At 42.0% G+C, this 25,414-nt stretch overlaps 1 protein-coding gene across 1 annotated transcript in view; it reads left to right on the forward strand.

Annotated features, from left to right (window-relative positions):
* The window catches only part of LOC134340824 (F-box/LRR-repeat protein 6-like), a 52,292-nt gene that overhangs the window by 18,128 nt on the left and 8,750 nt on the right, over positions 1-25,414 (forward strand). Inside the window, exons 4-5 of the mRNA XM_063038375.1 lie at positions 12,519-12,650; positions 25,057-25,164. Coding sequence (XP_062894445.1) covers positions 12,519-12,650; positions 25,057-25,164 — 240 coding nt within the window. The remainder of the gene's footprint in view (positions 1-12,518; positions 12,651-25,056; positions 25,165-25,414) is intronic.

The following is a 25,414-nucleotide window of genomic DNA, read 5'->3' on the forward strand; positions in this document are numbered from 1 at the left end:
GTGAGAGAGCACAAGTCCGGGTATTTTTAGCGTTTTTAAGGGATACAGGGGTTTTTTATAGAATATGACGAATAAACAGGAATAGGATACTAGGATGGTCAAAGATGGGAGGGTGAAGTGTAGGTTTGTGTGTGTGTGATTGGGTGAAGGGATTTAGAATGTATGTCTAGTGCACATTCTGGAGCAGAGGGTGGCGGTAATGCACCATTAAGCTGGATGCCAACTGCTGTAAAACAAGATACAGACTGACAGGTCCAACTGCTGGTGAGTCAGTATCTTAACAGGAACTATACCACGAAGACAAAAGAACACTTGAAGCAACTCCGCAAAAAGTTATAGAAAAGCACAAGTCAGGAAATTGATACAGGAAAATTTCCCAGTGGCTGAATATCCCTTGGAGTACAGTTAAGTCTATCATCAAGAAATGGAAAGAATATGGCACAGCTGTAAATCTGCCTAGAGCAGGCCATCCTCAAAAACTGAGTGACCGTGCAAGAAGGGGACTGGTGAGGGAGGAATATAAGATGATGAGAGGCTTTGATCGTGTGGATAGCCAGAGACTTTTCCCAGGGCTGAAATGGCTAACACAAGGGGGCATAGTTTTAAGGTGCTTGGAAGTAGATAGAAAGCGGATGACAGAACTAAGTTGTTCTACACAGAGACTGGTGGGTGCGTGGAATGCACTGCCAGCAATGGTTGTGGAGGTGGATACAATAGGGTCTTTTGAGGGATAAATGGAGTTCAGAAAAATAGAGGGCCATGCAGTAGGGAAATAGTAGGCAGTTTCAAGACTAGGTTATATGGTCGGCACAACATTGTGGGCCAAAGGTCCTGTAATGTGAGGTAGATTTCTATGTTCTTGGTCATGCTAGGATCGTTCCTGTCATATACATGCTCGTAGCTTGTTAAGCAGCCTTATGTGTGGCACCTTGTCAAAGGCCTTCTGAACATCCAACTACACAACATGAACAGTGAAGACATGCAAAACATTTATTCAGTTCGTCCCCTATTACTACCACTTCAGCATTGTTTTCCAGCAGTCCGATATCCACTCTCACCTCTCTTTTACACTTTATGTATCTGAAGAAATATTTAGTATCCTCCTCAATATTATTGGCTGGCTTACTTTTATATTCCATCTTTACCTTCTGATTGACTTTTTTAGTTGCCTTGTGTTGCTTTTTAAAAGCTTCCCAATCCTCTAACTTCCCACTGATTTTTCCTTTATTAGGTGCCCTCTCTGGCTTTTATGCTGGCTATGACTTTTCTTGTTAGACACAGTTGTTTCATATTTCCTTTAGAATACTTCTTCCTCTTTGGGATGTATATATCCTGTTCTTTCCGAATTTCTTTCAGAAATTCCAGCCATTGCTGCTCTGCTGCCATCCCTGCCAGTGTTCTTTTCAAAGCCAATCAAGTGAACTTTATTGTCGTTTAACTGCATAAATGTATATAACATATATAATGTATGTAGAAATGAGACAACGTTTCTTCGAACCAGGGTGTAAAGTGTCCAACACACTTAAGGGAAATAACACACAGTTCAAAGGGAATAGAATATAAAAGCCTTTGAGGAGACTGTTAGATAGGGACATGGAGCTTAGAAAAATAGAGGGCTGTGCGGTAGGGAAGTTCTAGGCAGTTTCTAGAGTAGTTTACATGGTCGGCACAACACTGTGGGCCTGAGGGCTGTAATGTGCTGTTGATTTTCTGTTTCTATATATGGTGTAAGCCAAACACACACCATCCCTAACGTAAAACGTGGTGGTGGCTGCATCATTTTGTGGGGATGCTTCACTGCTGCAGGGTCTGGAAGGTTTGTGAAGGTGCTGGTAAAATGAATGCAGCAAAATACAGGGAAATCCTGGTGGAAAACCTGATGCAGTCTGCAAGAGAACTGCGACTTGGGAGAAGATTTGTTTTCTAGCAAGACAACAACCCCAAGCATAAAGCCAAAGCTACACAGGAATGGCTTAAAAGCAACACAGTTAATGTCCTAGAGTGGCCAAGTCAGAGTCCAGACCTCAATCCAATTGAAAATTTGTGACTGAACTTGAAAAGGGATGTTCACTCATGATCCCCATGCAATCTAACAGAGTTTGTGCAGTTGCAGTGTCCAGATGTGCTCAGCTGATAGAGACCTATTCACACAGACTCAAGGCTATTATTGCCACCAAGGGTGCATCTGCTCTACTAAATACTGACTTGAAGGGAGTGAATACTTGTGCAATCAATTATTTTGTGTTTTATATTTGTAATTGCTTTCGATCACTTTGTAGAAATCTGCTTTCACTTTGTCTTGCTCTGTTGATCAGTGTCAAGAAAGCCAACTTAAATCCACCGTGATTCAATGTTGTAAAACTGAAACATGAAAACTTCCGAGGGGGGTGAATAGTTTTTATAGGCACTGTATGTATATTAAATAGTTAAATTAAATAAGTAATACAAAAACAGAAATTTTGCAAAGTAGTGTGGTAGTGTTCATGGGTTCAATGTCCATTCAGAAACCAGATGACAGGGGAAGAAGCTGTTATATCACCAGGTTCAGGAACAGCTACTACCCCTCAACCATCAGGCCTTTCAACAAAAGGAGATAACTACCCTCATTTAAGGACTCTTTTATGTTGTTATTTCATGCTTATTATTTATTGCTATTTATTCATATCTGCATTTGCACAGTGTGTTGTGCACTGACCCTGTTTACAGTCACTGTTCTATATGCTCACAGAAAAAGATTCTCAGGTTGTATTCTGGTGGCCCCATCAGCGGCAGGAGCAGGCCACAGCGACGCGGTTTGTCACAGATCAGAAACGCTTGTTTAAAAGGAGAGCTTCGAGGCATTCCGGGTCATTCTGGTGGCACAATCAGTGGCAGGAGCAGGCCATAGCAACAAGGTTTCTCGCAGTTTAAAAGTACAAAAGGGATGGCCATTGTTGGTGCAGAGTTGGCCAGTGATGAGAGTAGAAGTGTCAGGCTTTGGCTCAAAGAGGCATTGGCTCTGGGTCATCTTCTGTTAAGGTTCCCTTTTTTTTCTCTTGCTGTACCTGGCTGTTGTGTGTTCTCCATACCGGATATCGGAGTCCTGGGAGACCCAGAATCTCCCAGGGAACTAAATCTGCGTGAAATACGTGCAGCTACAGCACCTTGAGACTATGTTAAGGATCTGGAGCAGCAGCTGAATGTCCTTCAGCTTGTACAGGAGAGTGGGGAGATAATTGATCAGAGTTACAGGGAAGTAGTCACCCCTAAGTCGCAGGAGGTGAGTCGCTGGGTGATTGTCAGGAGGAATGTAAATGTGAATAGGCAGTTAGTGCAGAGCACCCCTGTGGCTATTCCCCTCAAAAGTAAGTATACTGTTGTGGGGTATGACCTCCTGGAGGAATGCCACGGCAGAGTACTGGTACAGAGCATGGGTCTGTGACGCAGAAGGGAACGAGGGAGAAAAGGGTTGTGGTAGTGATAGGGAAGTCAATAGTCAGTGGAACAGACAGGAGGTTCTGTGGACGTGAATGGGACACCCGAATGGTATGTTGCCTCCCAGGTGCCAGGGTCAGGGACGTCTCAGATCGCGTCCATAACATTTTGGAGAGGGTGGGAGAGCAGCCAGATGTCTTGGTACATATTAGTACCAGTGACATAGGAAGGAAAGGCAAAGAGGTCCTGAAAAGAGAATTTAGAGAGCCAGGCAGAAAGCTAGCCAGCGTCATGCAGCAATAAGGGTAGAAAAAGGATGATTTGGCAGATTAATGTGTAGCTGAGATGCTGGTGCAGTGGGGCAGGGCTTCAGGTTCTTGGATCATTGGGATCTCCTGGGGGAAGGTATGACTTGTTCAAAAATGATGGGTTGCACTTGAACCCAAGGGGGACCAATATTCTCGCAGGCAGATTTGTTAGAGCTATTGGGGAGATTTTTATCTAATCTGACAGGGTGGAACTGGAGTGAAGGGACTCAGGGTAAGAAGGATGGTAAAGAAAAAAGCAAAGGTTGCATGCTGTCAGACTTAAGATAGGGCAGGCAGATGATGGGACAAAATTGTAGCTATCACAGTGAGTACCAGTGCATTAGGGATGCAGAATCAAGAAGGGTAGCGAATACAGTACTCTTAAAGTGTTGTATCTCAATGCACGGAGTATAAGAATTTAGGTGGATGACCTAGTTGCACTATTACAAATTGTCTGGTATGATGTTGTGGCCATCACTGAATTGTGGTTAAAGGATGGTTGTAGCTGGGAGCAGAATAGCCAAAATTACACCTTGTATCGGAGGGATAGGAAGGTAGACAGAGGGGATGGTGTAGTTCTGCTGGTGAAGAATAGCATCAAACCAGTAGAAAGATATGACATAGGATCGGAAGATGTTGAATCCTTGTGGGTTGAGTTAAGAAACTGCGACGGTAAAATGACCCTCGTGGCAGTTATATACAGGCTTCCCAACAGCAGCTGAGATGTGGACCACAGATTACAATGGTAAGTACAATGGCGTGTCAAAAGGGCAATGTTATGATAGTCATGGGAAAATGTCAATATGCAGGTCGATTGGGAGAATCAGGTTGGTAATGGATCTCGAGAGTGAGTTTGTTGAATGTCTACGAGGTGGCTTTTTAGAGCAGTTTGTCATTGAGCCTACTAGGGGATCAGCTATACTGGTTTGGGTGTTATGTAATTAAGCGGAGGTGATTAGGGAGCTGAAGGTAAAAGAACACTGAAGCGACAGTGATCACAATATGATTGAGTTCAACTTGAAACTTGATAGGGAGAAAGTGAAGTCTGACGTAGCAGTGGATTAAGAAAATTACAGTGGTATGAAAGAGGAGTTGGTCAAAGTAAATTGGAAGGAGCTGCTGGCAGGGATGTCAGCAGAGCAGCATTGCTGTGAGTTTTTGGGAAAAATGAGGAAGGCGCAGGATAGATGTATTTCAAAAACAAAGAAATACTCAAATGCCAATATAGTATAACCGTGGCTTACAAGGGAGGTCAAAGCTAATGTAAAAGCAAAAGAGAGGACATACAGCAAAGCAAAAATTAGTGAGTAGACAGAGGATTGGAAAGCTTTTTAAAAACCTACAGAGAGAAAGTAAAAGAATCATTAGGAAGGAAAACTTGAAATATGAAAGCAAGCTAGAAAATTCAAAAAATCTGAGATGCAAAGGGACTTGGGAGTCTTTGCGGAGAACACCCTAAAGGTTAACTTGCAGGTTTGAGTTGGTGCTGAGGAAGGCAAATGCAGTGTTAGTATACATTTGAAGAGGTCTGGAATACAAGAGCAGGATGTGGTGCTGAGGTCTCACCTTGAGTATTGTGAACAGTTTTGGGCCCTTCATCTATGAAATGATGTGCTGGCATTGGAGAGGGTTCAGAAGGATGATTCTGGGAATGAAAGGGTTATTTTACGAGGGAAGTTTGATGGCTCTGGGTCTGTACTCGCTGGAACTTAGAAGAATGAGGGAGGGGAATCTCACTGAAACCTTTGGAATGTTGAAAGGCCTAGACCAGGGCTAGGCAGCCTATTCCGGCCCGTGAAGGTATTTTGACTGGCCCACGAGCAAATATTAGGGAAACTATGCTTATCCGGCCCGTGAGCGATTTTTCCTTATTCTGAGTGTTTCGCACGACCACACTGATGGACATGCATGGCGTCTTGTTACACTGGCCCCAGGTTCTGTTTTCTTCCAAACCAAACCTTGGTCATATACGAATGATGGGAAGGCAGACTACCTTATTAATATGTATTAGATACTCTCCATGCACGCGCAGGTTTTCAGATGAGATCGTTCAAAGTTGTAAACAGAAATAGCGTCACTGTGTTTTAACAAGAAATCCACGCTAAATATCCAGATATCTACATGTGCTATGATACTTGTTGAATAACTCGCGTTACGAAATAAAATCGAAGAAAAAAATTCCAATGGCAATGAATGCAAAACGCAGGAAGGTAGACACTGAGTGCCGAAATTTCCAAGACACTTGGACACTCGATTACTTCTTCATTGAGCAAGCTGGGAAACCAGTTTGTCTCAGTTGCCTGGAAAATGTTGCTGTGAAGAAGGTGGCAAATATCAGGCGACATTACGAGACCCGCCATAGTGGAAATTTTAACAAGTTTACCGGGCAAGCAAGGAAAGATGAAGTTGAGCAAATGAAGGCTAGTTTTGGAAAACAAACGTCCTTTTTTCCCCAAGAAAAGCAGTGAAAATGAAGGAAATACCTGTGCCAGCTACGAAGTCTCAAAACGTATTGCAGAAAAGATAAAGCCTTTTACAGATGGAGAGTTTGTCAAAGAATGTTTACTGGCAGTGGTGGATATTGTTTGTCCTGAAAAGAAATCTTTATTTGCATCAGCAAGAATGATCACACGGCGCCTTGAAGAAATGTCAAAAAAGTAAAGCACAAGATCTAGGCAGTTTTGTGAATATGGTCCAAGAATTGAGAAAAGAGTTTTCATCTCGTTTTGCTGATTTTTGCTTGCGTGCTAATGAGTTCAAGCTGTTTGCTACTCCATTTGATGTGGAAGTGGACACTGCATCAGAAATTTCTCAAATGGAATTGATTGAAATGCAGTGTGATGACATATTGAGATTGAAGATGTGTCAGTGCTTGTCTTCTATAGAAAATATATTCATCTTTCCTAACTTAGTGGACCATGCAAAAAAGATGGCATCATTGTTTGGCAGCACTTATCTGTGTGAGCAATTATTTTCAAAAATGAAACATACCAAGAACCATTTGAGAACAAGATTGACTAATGCCCATCTGGATGATGTTTCGCTCTTGGCATCAACAAATCTGACACCCAGTATTGAGAAGCTTTCAAGCAACAAACAGCATCAAGTTTCACATTGATTTATCGATTTTGCATTAAAATGTTCTTTTTTATTACACTTAATTTACCACCATTGACTGCATCATGTTCATACATTTTATGTTTAAGGATTCTTTGTGTCCTTTTAATAGATTCAAAAGATGCCTTGATTGAAATAAGTTGCAACTAAACTGAGTTCCTTGATTACTAATTGGCATCCTTGGTTAAGCACAAATGATTTTCTCGCATGCGTTATTCACTAATTTGAGGCAAAACATAACTAGATGTATTTAAATGGATAATTCCCATATTTCAAGTTTCTTGTGGCATTTATCTGGCCCACTGTCCGCTCATTAATACGCGACCTGGCCCACAGAGGCAAAAAGGTTGCCAACCCCTGGCCTAGACAGTAGATGTGGAAAGGATGTTTCCCGTGGTGGGGGACTCTAGGACAAGAGGGCACAGCCTCAGGATAGAGAGGGGTCCATTTAAAACAGTGCTGCAGAGAAATTTCTTGAGCCAGAGGGCAGTGAATTTATGGGATTTGTTACCGCAGGCAGCTGTGGAGGCCAGGTTGTTGGGTGTGTTTAATGCAGAGCTTGGTCGGTTCTTGATTGGACACTGTATTGATGATTACGAGGAGAAGGCCAGGAAGTGGGGCTGAGGAGGGGGAGAAAAAGGATCAGCCACGACTGAATGGCGGAACAGACTCGATAGGCCAAATGGCCTATTTCTGTTTCTGTGCCTTATAGTATATGATGGCATGCATTAACTCTGATAGTAAATTTTACTTTGAACTTTGAATTTTGTTCCTGAATCATTGATTGTGTGTTCAGGCATCTGTACCTCCTTCCTGATGGTAACAATGAGAAGGGAACAGGTCCCAGGTGGCTGGAATCCTTAATGATGGATACTGCCTTTCTGAGGCTGTGTTCCTTAAAGATGTCTTGGATACTATGCAGGCTAGGACCCATGATGCAGCTGACTAATTTTACAACTCTCTGTAGTTTACTTTGATTTTGTGCGATAGCCCCCAATATCAGATGGTGTTGCAGGGAGTCAGAATGCCCTCCACAGTACATCTGTACTGGATGGTGAAGTTGCAATGAGGGAATCTGAAATTGGGAGGGTTAGTAAGTTATGGGCATGCTCTGATGGTGCTGGAGATGTGGTGACACTTGTGAGATGCCCCCAGCACATGCTCGGACTACTTTGACCATTGATGCATAAGACACATTTCAGATAATAGATGAGCTTTATTTGTTTACACATACATTGAAACACAGTGAAATGCAATGCTTGCATCTGATGTATTTTAAGTGTACGTTTCAATGTACGTGTGATAGACAAATGAAGTTATTCTTGAAATATAGATGAGAATTAACTTTGTTCATTGTCAAATGTACATGCATGTAGAGGTGCAGTAAAAAACATAGCATTTATAAACAAACAGACATTACTTTGTCATTCTGTTGTTAAGGTGCTGAGAGTGCGCACCTCAGTGTCTTTCCCCCCCAGTATATTCTTGTAAAGGATTGGCTTTATGGTGCCCTTCCCACCATGCACTGCGGAATATTCCATCTCTTTGGTAACAGGGATGTGAAAATATGTTTGTTTTTTGTATACTGTATTTAAAGTAGCTACTTCTGTTTAGGGTGCATCATATTTTAATTCAAAGTTCAAAGTAAAATTTATTTCAGAGAACATACGATCCTGAGATTCTTTTTCTGCGGGCATACTTAGCAAATCTATAGAAAGGTAACTGAGTGTAGTTATTCCCTTGCCAGTCCTGAGGTACTTCTACCTTCTACCTGATGACAGTAGTGAGAAAAGAGCATGGCATGGGTGGTGAGGATCTTTGATGATTGATGCTGCTTTTCTATGGCAGCGTTTCATGTCGATGTTCTCAGTGGGTTTGACCCATGATGTACCGGGCTGAATCCACTACCTTTTGTAGGATTTTCTGCTGAATCAAAGATGATATGTCCTTGTGTCTAAAAAACATAACAGAGCTGATTGCTGTCAGTAGCTGGAAGAGATCAAGCTGCCAGGAGTTCACACTGGAAGTAGTGGGGACCTATTCTGGTAGACATCTTTTGTAAATATTAGCAGAAACCTTTTTTTGATTTTTATTTTGACGCACCAAGTAAACACCCAGGCACAAAAGTGCGAAGCGACTCCAACCATCTCTTCTTTAGTCAAAACCCACGTATACGTAACAGTTTGTATTCAGTTGTAGTCACTTCCTCATAGGAAGGATGTGGAAGCTTTAGAGAGGGTGCAGAAGAGATTTACCTGAATACTGCCTGGATTAGAGAGGAAGACAGATTGATTGAGAAAGGACTTTTGTCTTTTGATAGAAATAGGATGACAGGTGACTTTATACAGGTGTACAAGATGATTAGAGGCATAGATCGAGTGGATAGCCAGAGACTTTTTCCTAGGGTGAGGAAGAGTGATTTGAGGGAAGTATAGCAGGGATATCAAAGCTAGGTTCTGGAACTAGAGGTGGTGGTTGAGGCAGATACATTATTGACATTTAAGACACTCTTAGATAGACACATGGATGATAGCAAAATGGAGAGGTTTGAGGAAGGGAAGGGTTAGATTAATCTCAGAGTAGGTTAAAAGTTTGGTACAACATTGTGGGCCGAAGGGCCCGTACTGTGTTGTACTGCTGTACATATGTGGTAGTTGTCATTCAAAATAGAAGGATCCTGATATTGGTTGTGGAAAATTCATGAGGGTGCACTTGAGCAGTTGTGGTTAGACTGGTTACTGAAAACAAAAGATCTAATGTCATCCAACATCTTTTGCCCATCAATTTAATATGATGTCCTTTTATTAGGACATTATTTTGCATTCTTCTGTTGTCTTAGAACATTGAACATTGCAGCACAGTACGGATCCTTCAGCCCACAATGTTGTACCAACCTTTTAACCTACTCTGAGATCAATTTAATCCTTCCCTCCCACACAGTGCTCCATTCTACCTCATAAGAGATGGGTTGGCATTGGAGAAGCGCGCGAGAATGAAGGAGTTAACATATGAGGAACATTTGATGGCTCTAGGGTTGTACTTGCTGGAATGGTGGGAGGCGGGTGGTCCCATTGAAACCTATCGTACGCTGAAAGGCCTAGAGGGAGCGGATGTGGAGAGGATGTTTCCTGCAGTGGGCAAGTCTAGAACCAGAGGACACAGCCTCAGAATAGAGGGACATCCTACTAGAATGGAAATGAAGGGTGATGAATCTGTGGAATTTGTTGCCACTGACAGCTGTGCAGGCCAGTTCATTGGGATTATTTAAAGCAGAGGCTGATTGGTTCTTGATTAGTCAGGGTGTCAAAGGTTATGGGCAAAAGGCAGCAGAATGAGATTGAGAGGGATAATAGATCAGCCATTATGGACTGCCAGAGCAGATTTGATGGGCCGATTGGCCTAATTCTTCATCTGTGTCTTATGTTTGTACACTTAAATGTACCTGCCTCTGCCAGCACCGCAGCAGTGTGTTCCACGCGCCTACCACTCTGTGTAACCACAAACAACAGAAAATTTGCAGATGCTGGAAATCCAAAGTAATACACCCTAATGCTGGAGGAACTCAGCAGGGCCAGGGAGCCTCTATGGAAAAGAGTGAACAGTCGCCATTTCAGGCGGAGAATATGAAGGGTCTCAGCCAAAAGGTTGACTGTTCACTCTTTTCCTCAGATGCTGCCTGGCCTGCTGAGTTCCTCCAGCATTCTGTGTGTGTTACTGTCTGTGTAAGAAACCTACCTCTGACATCCATCCTATACCTTAAAATTATGGCCCCTGATATTAGCCATTTCTGCCCCTGGAAAAAGTCTCTGGGTGCCCACTTGATTTACGCTTTTTGTACATTTGGGGTTTTCCCTTCTTGTACCTCAATACACTGTTAAATGAATTGATCTCTATGAACAGTATGCAGGACACACTTCTTACTGTACCTTACCCAGATATTCTACCTCTCCCGGAAGTTCTGGGAGTCTCCCGCATATTGATAGTTGCTCCCTGATGCCTGGAAATTATATACAATATCCCGGAAATCGATTTTTTTTGAGAAAGAGAGGGAGAGGGAGAGGAAACGTCCATGTCAGCGCGGGAAGAAGATCAACTCCTTGAGCTTGCAAATGACGGTGGGCTGAAACGTATGTTTGACATTACATCTTTGCCGGCATTCCGGATCAGAGTCAAGGCTGAATATCCTGAGATTGCCACGGAAGCACTGAAAACGTTGTTTCCATTTCCAACATATCTCTGCGAAGTGGAGTTTTCTGCAATGAATGCAACGAAAACTAAATTGTGGAATAGGCTGGACATAAGGAACCCCCTTTGAGTATCGCTGTCTCCCACCACACCTCGACGGGACCGTCTTGTTGCAGGGAAACAAGCCCAGGGCTCCCACTGATTCAGCGATATTGGTGTGTTACAATGATTTTATATGTTCATACGAGGAATATATGCGCTGTGTTTAATATCTAAACGTTACTTAAAATGTTATGATGCTATTGACTTATAATTGACTTCTCACTGTATTCATGCGAGGAAAATATGCGCTGTGTGTTTAATATTAAATTGGTTAGATAAACCCTTTTAGAAATGAAATTGAGTGTATTAGCCACTTATAAGGTGACTTGTAGTTGCCTTATTACCTATATTCCGGTCGTGATTAACACCTCCGCCCCACCCCCCCCACCACCGTCGGCCGGTCCGCAAGAATATTGTCAATATTAAACCGGTCTGCGGTGCAGAAAATGTTGGGGACCCCTGCTAAGTAGACCTACCAGTTTTCTCTGTGGGCGGGCTTTACAGTCGACCTCAAAAAGAATGACAGTGTTGCTCGCTGCACTGTTTGCAACGGTGACTTTTCTATTGCCCATGGTGGGTTAAAATGTAAAAGACATGTTGAGGTGAGTTTAACAGGTGTCATTCGTTCATTAGCATAGCTAACGTTATTTAAACTAGCTGGCTAGCTGCTAAGGAGCTACGCTATTGATGTCCTTCGTGATGAGGCCAAACCCCCTGTAGACTTGCTTAAAGTTGTAATAGAATAAACATGATAATTTCATGTAAGTACATATTTTAATGTCACATTTTCTGCATATTCCCAACTTGGTTTACAGATTAGACAAAATGACTAAACAAAGTATTACATACACCCTTGGAGGTCGACTGGGGGTGGGGGGATATGGGTTTGCGGGGCGGGGGGTGCGGGGTGCTACCTCCCTGAAATGGTGGTGCTCCCTGCCTGAAATGAGTTTTTGCAGGGTGGGATGTCTGCTTACCTTTCTTCTTTCTTCACCTTGGAACATGTGACAACAATACACCAAGTTACCAATTTAAATTTCCTTCCATTCTTTTTGTTCCAAGGAGACAGGCCCAGCTTCTCCAGTCTAATGTTGTCACTGAAATCCCTCATCCATGGAGAACTCCAGTACAGTAGATCTGTTTTATGCACTCTAATTCTGTTTGACATTAAACATTTTGAATTTGAAAATACAATCGAATCAATGAAAAATTACACAGAAAGGCAGACAAACAACTAACGCACAACAGAAGACAGAAAGTGCAAATACTAATAATAAATAAATAAATAAATAAACAAACAAACAGTGCTGGTAACGTGAGTTGTGGAGTCCAACTTAAGATGTAGAGACTAAGTTATTCCACTGTTCTTACAATGTCACCATCTCTCTCCAGGTTGTCGCTGAGTCCTGTCCTCACTTAACCTCCTTGCGACTGACCAACTGTAACGATATCTCATCTGATGTCTTTGAAGCGCTGGCCACCCATTCCCAGAAGCTGGAAATTCTGAATCTCCAGCACTCAGTGGTAAGATGTTCGTAAGTTTTTGCAGCTGAGTTGTGAATGAATTCCCCGGTTACTTATTGAGAGATACAGTGCGAAACAGGTCCTTCCACCCAATGAGCCGTGCCACCATAAGATATAGGAGCAGAGGTAGGCCATTCAGCCCATCGAGTCTGCTCTGCCATTCAGTCTTGAGCTGATCCAATTCTTCCAGTTATCCCCACTTCCCTGCCTTCTCCCCATACCCTTTGATGCCGTGGCTAATCAAGAACCTCTCTATCTCTGCCTTAAATACACCCGGTGACTTGGTCTCCATGGCCTCTTTTGGCAACAAATTCCACAGATTCCACAAACCCTCTGACTAAAGTAATTTCTCTGCATCTCAGTTCTAAATAGATGTCCTTCAATCCTGAAGTCAAGCCCTCTTGTCCTAGACTCCCCTACCATGGGAAATAACTTTGCCATATTTAATTTGTTCAGGCCTTTTAACATTTGGAATGTTTCTTTGAGATCCCCCCCCTGCTCCATTCTCCTGAACTCCAAGGAATAGAGGCCAAGATCTGCCAGACGTTCCTCATACGGTAAACCTTTCATTCTTGGAATCATTCTCGTGAATCTTCACTGAACCCTCTCTAATGTCAGTATATCCTTTCTAAAACAAGGAGCCCAAAACTGCACACAATACTCCAAGTGTAGTCTCACGAGTGCCTTATAGAGCCTCAACATCATATCCCTGCTCTTATATTCTATACCTCTGGAAATGAATGCGAACATTGCATTCGCCTTCTTCACCACCGACTCAACCTGGAGATTAACCCTTAGGGTATCCTGCACAAGGACTCCCAAGTCCCTTTGCATCTCTGCATTTTGAATTCTCTCCCCATCTAAATAATAGTTTGCCTGTTTATTTTTCCATCAAAATGCACGACCATACACTTTCCAATGCTGTATTTCATTTGCCACTTCTTTGCCCATTCCCCTCAACTATCTAAGTCTCTCTGTTTCCTCCACCTATCTTTGTATCACGGGCAAATTTAGCCACAAATCCATTAATCCCATAATCCAAATCATTGACATACATCGTTAAAAATCAGTGGTCCCAACACCGACCCCTGTGGAACTCCACTGGTCACCAGCAGCCAGCCAGAATAGGATCCCTTTATGTCTACTCTCTGTTTTCTGCCGATCAGCCAGTGCTCCACCCATGCTCGTAACTTCCCTGTAATTCCATGGGCTCTCATGTTGCCTAATGTGCGGCACCTTGTCAAAGGCCTTCCGTAAATCCAAGTACACCACATCTACTGCATCTGCTTTGTCTACCCTGTTTGTAATTTCCTCAAAGAATTGCAGTGGGTTTGTCAGGCAGAATTTTCAGAATACAGGCCTGTGACTAGTGGTGTGCCCCAGGGATCAGTGCTGGATCCATTGTGATTTGTCATCTATATCAATGATCTGGATGATAATGTGGTAAATTGGATCAGAAAACTTGCTGATGATACAAAGATTGGAGGTGTAGTGGACAGTGAGTAAGGTTTTCAAAGCTTGCAGAGGGATTTGGACCAGCTGGAAAAATGGGCTGAGAAATGGCAGATGGAGTTTAATACAGACAAGCGTGATGTATTGCACTTTGGAAGGACAAACCAAGGTAGAACATACAGGGTAAATGGTAAGGCACTGAGGAGTGCAGTAGAACAGAGGGAATACAGATACAAAATTCCCTAAAAGTGGCGTCACAGGTGGATAGGGTCATAAAGAGAGCTTTTGGTACATTGGCCTTTATTAATCAAAGTATTAAGTATAAGAGCTGGAATGTTATGATGGGGTTGTATAAGGCATTGGTGAGGCCGAAACTGGAGTATTGTGTTCAGTTTTGGTCACCAGATTACAGGAAGGATATTAATAAGGTTGAAAGAGTGCAGAGAAGGTTTACAAGGATGTTGCCGGGATTTGAGAAACTCAGTTACAGAGAAAGGTTGAATAGGTTAGGACTTTATTCCCTGGAGTGTAGAAGAATGAGGGGAGAGTTGATAGAGGTATATAAAATTATGATGGGTATAGATAGAGTGAATGCAAGCAGGCTTTTTCCACTGAGGCAAGGGGAGAAAAAAAAACAGAGGACATGGGTTAATGGTGAAGGGGGAAAAGTTTAAAGGGAACATTAGGGGGCGCTTCTTCACACAGAGAGTGGTGGGAGTGCGGAATGAGCTGCCAGACGAGGTGATAAATGCGGGTTCTTTTTTAACTTTTAAGAATAAATTGGACAGATACATGGATGGGAGGTGTATGGAAGGATATGGTCTGTGTGCAGGTCAGTGGGACTAGGCAGAAAATGGTTCGGCACAGCCAAGAAGGGCCAAAAGGCCTGTTTCTGTGCTGTAGTTTTTCTATGGTTTCTATGACCAAAACATATGTGCCAATGTAGCTATCACACTGACTATTAACATTAGGAAATATTTTGGACAGTCTCTCCTTTGTCAAATAATAATGATGTACAATTTTAAATTGAATTAAAGAATGACTGGCGCAAATCGAAGAAGAGTTAACCAACTTCAAAATTCGCAACCAATCCTCTGTTATCAAGATCATGTTAAGCTCTCTTTCCCAATCTTGCTTAATCTTAAATAGAGGATAATTATCCTGTTGTAATAGTGAATAGTCACTAAAGGGTTCATTTTTAAAATAGTGTCTGACAGGTCAGAATCTTGTATATATGGAATATTACTTAAATATTCTTGTAAAAAATGTCTGACCTGAAGATATTGCAAAAAGTGTGAGTATGAGAGAGAGTATTTAGTTACTAATTTCTCAAAGGACATCAATCGGCTTTCTTGAAACAAATCCATAAAGGAATAAATTCCTTTTGCTCCAAAGGGAAAAGGTAGGATCACGAAGTGAAGGTTTAAATAAATAGTTTCGATAAATTAAACTAAGAAGGTTAAATTTTTTAAGATTAAAAAACTTACGAAACCGGTACCAAATTCGTAATGACTGCTTAATCATTGGATTTATATTTAAAATAGAAATTTTGGCTAGTTGTACAGATAAAGAAGCTCCTAATAACAAACTTAAGTAAAATTATTTCACAGCTTTCAATTCCAAGTCAACCCATGGTGGTTGTTCATTTTTATCAGTCCAATATAACCAAGAACACGCATAGCGTACATTAACCACCCAATAATACATTCTTAAATTAGACAAAGCAAGACCTCCATCCTTCTTTAATTTTTGTAAATGACATTTTCCTTGGTCTTTTATTATTCCAAACAAAAGATGAAATAATAGAATCAACCTGATCAAAAAACTTCTTAGTTAAAAAATAGGAATATTTTGAAATACATATAAAAATTTTGGTAAGATCATCATTTTAACTGCATGAATTAGACCAACTAACAGAAGTGTAAAAGGATTCCATCCAGAAAATAATTGCTTCATAAAATCCACTAATGGAACTAAATTAGCTCTATAAAGGTCTCCATAATTTTTAGTGATGATAATACCTAAATATTTAAAAAAATCTGTAACTTTAAAAGGAATATCATATATAAAAGCAGAATCATTTAAAGGAAATAATTCACTTTTATGCAGGTTTAATTTATATCCTGAAAACTTTCCGAATTCACTTAATAATTTCAATAAACAAGGAATAGATTCTTTAGGATTCGAAATACAAACTAAGAGATCATCAGCATAAAGGGAAATCTTTTGAATAAACCCATTAATGGAAATTTCTTGAGTATCCGTAGCTTCACGAAGTGCAATAGCCAAAGGTTCCAGCACCAAATTAAATAACAAAGGACTTAACGGACATCCTTGTCTCGTACCCCGTGAAAGTCGAAAAAAGGGGGATCTACAATTATTAGTAATCACAGTGGCAACTGGGCTTTTATATATCATTCTAATCTACTTATTAAAATTAGTACCAAAGCTAAATTTCTCTAAAACATTAAATAAATATTTCCATTCAACTCTATCAAATGCCTTTTCAGCATCAAGAGAAACAACACATTGGGGAGTTTTCGAGGGGAATGAGTTATATAGCATTTAACAGTCTCCAAGTGTTAGAAAAAGAATAACGGCCTCTTATAAAACCTGTTTGGTCTTGAGAAATAATTTCAGCTAGTATATTCTCCAAATGATTAGCCAGTATTTTTGAAAGAATTTTGGCATCTACATTTAATAATGAGATAGGTCTATATGAAGCACAATCCGTAGGGTCTTTATCTTTCTTAAGAATTAAAGAAATAGAAGCTTCAGAAAATGTAGAAGGTAACTGTCCTAACAAAAATGAATCTTTAAGCATTTCCAACATATAAAGAGTAAGCAAATTTTGAAAGTTTTTTTATAAAATCCTACAGAAGAACCATCTAGTCCAGGAGCTTTCCCAGATTACATTGAAAAAATAGCTTTCTGAATTTCTCTTTCAGTAAAAGGAGTATCAAGAATTTGTTGATCTTCAACAGATATTCTAGGAAAATCAATCTTTTGTAAAAAGGCATTCATTTAGAAGGATCAGCTGGAAATTGAGATTTATAGAGTTCACTGTAATAGTCTTGAAAAATTTTATTAATATCTTCATAGTTACAAGCTAAACTGCCATCTCCCTTACGAATTTTTAAAATTTGTCTCTTAAGCTCTCACTGCTTTTAGTTGGGATGCTAGTAGTTATTACTTTTATCTCCAAACACATAAAATTTACTTTTTAATTTGAGCAATTCTTTTTCAATAGGCTAAGTTAGTAATAAATTATATAGTGATTGAAGTTCAACCCTTTGTTTAAATAAATCAATATTAGGAGAAACTGCACAAGTCTTATCCAAGTCTTTAATTTGTTTTGAAATCCTATCCAACTCTATTTTTGTCTGTTTCTTAAGCTTAGCCAAGTAGGAGATTATCTGACCTCGCAAATACGTTTTAAATGTATCCCATATAATCAAATTCGACACATCTCCCGCATTATTAAAAAGAAAAAAATCTTTTATTTGAATCTCTATAAATTTGACAAAGTCTGAACTTTGTAATAAGTTTTCTGGAAAACGCCAAGGCAAGTTTACATTACTAACATCATTCAATTCAAAAATTAAGCTTAAAGGTGCATGATCTGAGACAGCAATAGCATCATATTCACATTTCTGGACTTTGGACGAAAATCTGAAATCAGCTATAAAATAATCAATTCGCGAGTATTTTTTATGGACATGTGTGAATAAAAAGAATAATCTCTATCATTAGGATGTAGATTTCTCCAGATTTCTATCAAACCATAATCAATTAAAAAGGAATTAATAAGTGATGCTGAACAACTCAGAAGCTGCTGAGTGGTTGAACTCTTGACAATCACGGGGTTTAAACAACAGTTGAAGTCCCCTCCCATCAGCAGCATATATTCATTTAAGTCTGGTAAGAAACCGAATACATATTTAAAAAAAGAAGGATCATCTACATTAAGTGCATATAGATTAATCAAGACAATTTTTCTATTCCAAATTGTTCCTTTAATAATTAAAAATCTACCATTGATATCCGAGACGATATCTTCTTGGATAAATAAAATATTAGATTTAATAAAAATAGATACTCCCTTTGTTTTATCTTGACAAGTAGCATGATACTGAAGGCCCTTCCACGTTTTAAAAAATCTATTTTGGTCGCCCATTCTGATATGCGTTTCTTGAACAAAAATTATATCGGGCTGGAATCGGTTAATAATTTTAAAAGTCTTCTCTTGCTTAATAGGGTGATTCCAGCCACGAACTTTCCAACTAATAGCGTTTATCTGTTTAGTAACCATAGAATATTGTTTTCAACACAAAAATACACGCATACCATCATGGGCTAATCAAAGATGGCGGTGATGAGTACAACCATATAGAAAACACGCCTGCTCCAGAGCTCCATAACGGGAAAAAACCTGTAATAAATCCCAAAATGCAAAAAAACCCCGAATCCTCCCACCATCCCAAAAGGTAGAAATCCGGCAAAAAGGGAGGAAAAAGCTGGAAACGACAGGAATTCTGCAGATGCTGGAAATTTAAGCAACACACATCAAAGTTGCTGGTGAATGCACAGGCCAGGCAGCATCTCTAGGAAGAGGTACAGTCGACGTTTCGGGCCAAGACCCTTCGTCAGGACTAACTGAAGGAAGAGTTAGTAAGAGATTTGAAAGTGGGAGGGGGAGATCCAAAATGATAGGAGAAGACAGGAGCGGGAGGGATGGAGCCAAGAGCTGGATAGTTGATTGGCAAAAGGATTATGAGAGGATCATGGGACAGGAGGCCCGGGGAGAAAGACAATGGGGGGGGGGAACCCAGAGGATGGGCAAGGGGTATAGACAGAGGGAGAAAAAGGAGAGTGAGAGAAAGAATGTGTATAAAAATAAATAACGGATGGGGTATGAGGGGGAGGTGGGGCATTAGCGGAAGTTAGAGAAGTCACTATTCATGCCATCAGGTTGGAGGCTACCCAGATGGAATATAAGGTGTTGTTCCTCCAACCTGAGTGTGGCTTCATCTTTACAGTAGAGGAGGCCGTGGATAGACATGTCAGAATGGGAATGGGATGTGGAATTAAAATGTGTGGCCACTGGGAGATCCTGCTTTCTCTGGCGGACAGAGCGTAGGTGTTCAGCAAAGCTGTCTCCCAGTCTGCGTCGGGTCTCGCCAATAGAAAGGAGGCCACATCGGGAGCACCGGACGCAGTATATCACCCCAGCCGACTCACAGGTGAAGTGTCGCCTCACCTGGAAGGACTGTTTGAGGCCCTGAATGGTGGTAAGGGAGGAAGTGTAAGGGCATGTGTAGCATTTGTTCTGCTTACAAGGATAAGTGCCAGGAGGGAGATCAGTGGGGAGGGATGGGGGGGACGAATGGACAAGGGAGTCGCGAAGGGAGCGAACCCTGCGGAAGTTGGGGTGGGGGTGGCGGGAGGGAAAGATGTGCTTAGTGGGTGGATCCCATTGGAGGTGGCAGAAGTTATGGAGAATAATATGTTGGACCCGGAGGCTGGTGGGGTGGTAGGTGAGGACCAGGGGAACCCTATTCCTAGTGGGGTGGCGGGAGGATGGAATGAGAGCAGATGTGCGCGACATGGGGGAGATGCGTTTGAGAGCAGAGTTGATGGTGGAGGAAGGGAAGCACCTTTCTTTAAAAAAGGGGGACATCTCCCTCGTCCTGGAATCCAGGACGAGGGAGATGTCCCCCTTTTTTAAAGAAAGGGGCTTCCCTTCCTCCACCATCAACCACCGCATCTGCTCTGAGGATGAAGCTTTTCATTTCCAGGACGAGGGAGATGTCCCCCTTTTTAAAAGAAAGGGGCTTCCCTTCCTCCACCATCAATCCGCCGCATCTGCTCTCAGGATGAAGCTTTTCATTCCAGGATGAGGGAGATGTCCTCCTTTTTTAAAGAAAGGGGCTTCCCTTCCTCCACCATCAACTCTGCTCTCAAATGCATCTCCCCCATTTCACGCACATCTGCTCTCACTCCATCCTCCCGCCACCCCACCAGGAATAGGGTTCCTCTGGTCCTCACCTACCACTCCACCAGCCTCCGGGTCCAACATATTATTCTCCGTAACTTCCGCCACCTCCAATGGGATCCAACCACTAAGCACATCTTTCCGTCCCCCCCCCCGCTTTCCGCAGGGATCGCTCCCTACGCGACTCCCTTGTCCATTCATCCCCCCCATCCCTCCCCGCTGATCTCCCTCCTGGCACTTATCCTTGTAAACGGAACAAGTGCTACACATGCCCTTACACTTCCTCCCTTACCACCATTCAGGGCCCCAGACAGTCCTTCCAGATGAGGCGACACTTCACCTGTGAGTCGGCTGGGATGATATACTGCGTCCGGTGCTCCCGATGTGGCCTCCTTTGTATTGGCGAGACCCGATGCAGACTGGGAGACCGCTTTACTGAACACCTACGCTCTGTCCGCCAGAGAAAGCAGGATCTCCCAGTGGCCACACATTTTAATTCCACATCCCATTCCCATTCTGACATGTCTATCCACGGCCTCCTCCACTGTAAAGATGAAGCCACACTCAGGCTGGAGGAGCAACACCTTATATTCCGTCTGGGTAGCCTCCAACCTGATGGCATGAACATTGACTTCTCTAACTTCCGCTAATGCCCCACTTCCCCCTCGTACCCCATCCATTATTTTTTTTTATACACACATTCTTTCTCCCACTCTCCTTTTTCTCCCTCTGTCCCTCTGACTATACCCCTTGCCCATCCTCTGGGTTCCCCCCCGCTTTGTCTTTCTCCCGAGGCCTCCTGTCCCATGATCCTCTCGTATCCCTTTTGCCAATCACCTGTCCAGATTTTGGCTCCATCCCTCCCCCTCCTGTCTTCTCCTATCACTTTGGATCTCCCCCTCCCCCTCCCACTTTCAAATCCCTTACTAACTCTTCCTTCAGTTAGTCCTGACGAAGGGTCTTGGCCCGAAACGTCAACTGTACCTCTTCCTAGAGATGCTGCCTGGCCTGCTGCGTTCACCAGCAACTTTTACGTGTGTTGCAGGAAAAAGCCGGAATGACTCCCCAAAGAGAAGAGAAAAAGCAGAACTCCGTGTGCGGCTCAATATAAATAGTGATTTAAAAGTTTTTCTCCCAATTCCCCCCTCCCCTTTACAAAGAAATCACATGATCCTAAGATAAGAAAGCCCAGCAGAGAAGCAGAAAAAAGATGTTTATAGTTAATCATTGAAAATAAACTAGGAGTGCAGAAACAGTCTCCAGAAGCGTCAAAACAACGCTATTAAACCTAAACAATACAATCTCTAACAAGAAAAAGACACCATTATTCCTTTAGCTTACTACCCAACTTTAACAAAGGAAACTAAAGCTAATTATCTATTCTAAACACTCCTCACTATATAAGTAAGAGTCTGTATAAACTATGAAAGCTATCACTTAATTAATAAAAGAAAAGGAAGAAAGAAGCAGATAATCAAACCAGTTAATAACCTGTCCACTGTGTTAGTTCACTCCATATACCAAACAGACTTCAAAAAAGTCATTCATTAGTCAAACCAAGAAGTTCACCTCTTCTTTAAATAGTTCATTGATAAAAGGAAATCTTCAGCATACCAAAAATCTTCAAAGCCTGTTTTCTTTCAGAAAATTATTCAGCAACCCAAATATCCTTTATGCGACAGCCGACTGCACAATTTAAAGTCCAATGCCGCTTAGGGATCCAAAAACTCACGAGGTGCAGAATCGTTAGGAAATAATTTTAGTCTCGCCGGGTAGCGAAGCAATGGAAAAAATCCCTTTGCATGAGCAATTTTCATCGCTGGGACAACTTTGATCCGCTGTTCCATAATTTCCCGTGGATAGTCTTCATAAAAATGGATCTTGGAACCGTTAAATTTAAGAACTCTCTGTTTCCTTGCACATTTTATGATTTGGTCTTTAACTTTAAAGCAAAGAAAGTTGACCAAAATAAGCCGAGGTTTACCTGAAATCTGAGAATTCGAAATGAAAATTCTATGAGCTCTTTCAACATCGGGAGGTTGAGGGAGAATATCCGGAACCAAAGATTAAAACAAATTGGCAAAATTGTCCAATAAATTCCCACTCTGAGAACTTTCCTTTAGTCCGATAATTCGTATATTATTCCGACGAGACTTCGCCTCCAAATCAGCAATTTTACATTGTGCCTGTTCCAAGCTGGTTGAAATATTCACAATTTGATGTTTCGATTCTTTAAAGTCAGTATTCAAGGAGTTAATATTTTCCTCAATAGTCTAAAAACTCTGTCGGAACGACTTCAACTCGAGAGTGTTATTGTCTGTTTTGTTGTCGGGAGCCATCAACGCACGTTCCAAACGCTCAGCCCAGACAGGCATATTTTCCGATTTTTCTTTCAAAGTTTTTCCCTTTCCATTGCTGGATTCAAGAGGCTGCTTTCCACTTCTTAAAGGATATGACATCATGACAACTATTTCCCTCTAAGATCCGAGAAATAAAAGTTAAAAATTCAAGATTTAAACTGGGGAAAAGGAGAAATTAAAGGCAGCCGCAAAATTTATGTATTACTCCATCGAGCCGCAGGCGAAGGTCCGCCAGTCAGTGTTGAACTCAATGTAGGACTGCCTTAGGGACTCCAGCTAAGGATTTTTTTTCAGGGTTTACTTCTGAAGCCTTCCCCATGAGTGGGTGTAGTTGCAGGCAGAGGAGGATGAGATCAGAGTTTTTCCCTCTCCCGGAAGAATTGCCAACCACAGCTGACGAGCCCCATCTTCTTTAGCTCTTTATCTTTTCCACCTATCATATCCTAGCTTCTTACTTCAGCCCCCTTCCCCACCACCCATCTTCATCTCACCAGGTCTCACTTATCACCTGCCAGCTTGTACACCTTTCCATTCTGGCTTCTGCCCGCTTCCTTTCCTATCCTGATGAAGGATCTCATCTCAAAACATTGATTATTTATTCCTCTCCATAGATACTGCGTGACCTGCAGTGTTCCTCTAACATTTTGTGTGTGTGGCTCTGAATTTCCAGCATCTGCAGAATCTCTTATGATTTACAGTTTTCTTTGCTTTTTGAACAACATGTTATTGAGAAGATAAGAAAGGGACATGCAAGCAAAGTAATGAGATAATTAAAGTACGATTAGTCATGATCTAATTGAATTTATCTAATCTAATTGAACTGATGTAATTGGGTTCCAGGGTAATGTAGCCGTTAGCATGACACTATACCAGCTCAGGGTGTTGGACTTCGGAGTTCAATACGATGTTCTCTGTGAGGAGTATGCACGTTCTCCCAGTGGAATGTGTGCATTTCCTCCCACAGTAAAAAGATTACCCGTTAGCAGGTGAATTGGCCTTTGTAACTGCTTTCCGGCAGTTTCTCTGTATTGAGCGGCTAATCAGCAAGAGGTAGTACGTAAAAAGGGCTACCGTTCAATGTCTGCGTGCACGCAGAGCGAGTTTGGCTCATCAGGCAGGGCGAGGTAAAGGCTCTGGCACCTGTTGGAATGCTTTGAAGAACTAATAAGCAGGACAGACAAAGGGGAATCGCTTGATGTTGTGTACTTGGATTTTCAGAAGGCCTTTAACCCATGAGGCTGCTTCACGGGCTGCAAACCCATGGTACTACAGGAGAGATTCTAGCATAGATAATGCAGTGGCTGATAGGCAGGAGGCAAAGAGCCTTTTCTGGTTGGCTGCTGGTGAATAGTGGTGTTCCAAAGTGTTGGGACCGATTCTTTTTGTGTTATATGTTAATGATTTGGATAATGGAATTGATGGCTTTGTTGTAAAGTTTGCAGATGATTTGAAGGTAGGTGGATGTGCAGGTAGTTTTGAGGAAGAAGAGGGGGTACTTAGACAGACTAGGAGAATGGGCAAAGAAAAGGCAGATGGAATACAATGTTGGAAACTGTCTGGTCATGCACATTGGTAGAAGAAATGAAAGGGCTAACTATTTTCTAAATGGAGAGAAAATACAAAAATCTGAGGTGCAAAGGGACTCGGGAGTCATGTGCAGGATTCCATAAAGGTTAATTTGCAGGTTGAATCTGTGCTGAGGAAGGCAAATGCAATGTTAGCATTCATTTCAAGAGGACTAGAATATAAAAGCAAGGATGTAATGCTGAGACTTTATAAAGCACTGGTGAGGGCTCACTGGGAGTATTGTGAGCAGTTTTGAGCCCCTTAGAAAGGATATGATGCAACTGCAGAGGGTTCAAAGGATGTTCATGATAATGGTTCCAGGATTGAATGGCTTACCATATGAAGAGCGTTTGATGGCTCTGGGCCTGTATTCATTAGAATTCAGAAGAATGAGGGGTGGCCTAATTCAAATCTATCGAATGGTGAAAGGCCTTGATCGAGTGGATGTGGAGAGAATGTTTCTGATGGTGGGAGAGTCTAAGACCAGAGGCTGCAGCCTCAGAATAGAGGGGTGTCTGTTTAGAACGGAGATGATGAATTTCTTCAGACAGAGTGGTGATTCTGTAGAATTCTTCGCCACAGGTAGCTCTGGAGGCCAAGTCTTTATGTATATTTGAGGCAGAGTCTGATAGATTTTTGATTGGTCAACACATGAAGGGATGCAGGGAAGCAGGAGATTGATGTTGCAAGGAAAAATGGATCAGCCATGATGAAATGGTGGAGCAGACTTTTTGGGCCAAATGGCCAAATTCTGTTCCTATTTCTTATGGTGTTATGTAAATTGTGCTGTGATGAGGCTGGAGTTAAATGGGGGTTGCTGGGCACTGTGGCTCAAAGGACCAGAAGGGCATGTTCTGCACTCTATCTGTAAATAAGGAAAGAAGATTAGACAGGAATGTGGAAGCCAAGTCATGAACCAAAATTGAAATACAATTAGGCATGATCTAATTGATCTTCTGATCCTAGATCTTACGAAGGTAAAGAGGGGTTGAGGGGTCCTGATTGATTGACTATCTCTGACCTTGCTTTGCAGGTTGATACAGCAGCAGTAGTCAGCTTTCTGGAGACAGCAGGTTTGAAACTGAGACAGCTCTTTGTGACGTACAACATTCGCCGGCACAACATCTTGAATGCCATTATGGTAAGGTTACCTTGTGCTCAGGAGTGGGCAATGGGATGGAGTTGCAGGATCCCACTATAATTGGGTTGTGCCATGGGAAGGAAGGGATGAACTGAGAGGACACCGGGGTTTCCTGCCTCTTCTCCCCCGCCCCCCATTTGTGACATTTACCAGGAGTGTTGCAGATGAAGGGCCCGAAGTATTGTTGAGGTTCTCCACCACCCATTCCACAATCGCTTTGACCCACTACCAACAGGAAGGAGGTACAGGA

The sequence above is a fragment of the Mobula hypostoma genome, chromosome X2, assembly GCF_963921235.1.
Source record: "Mobula hypostoma chromosome X2, sMobHyp1.1, whole genome shotgun sequence".
Lineage (NCBI taxonomy): Eukaryota > Metazoa > Chordata > Chondrichthyes > Myliobatiformes > Myliobatidae > Mobula > Mobula hypostoma.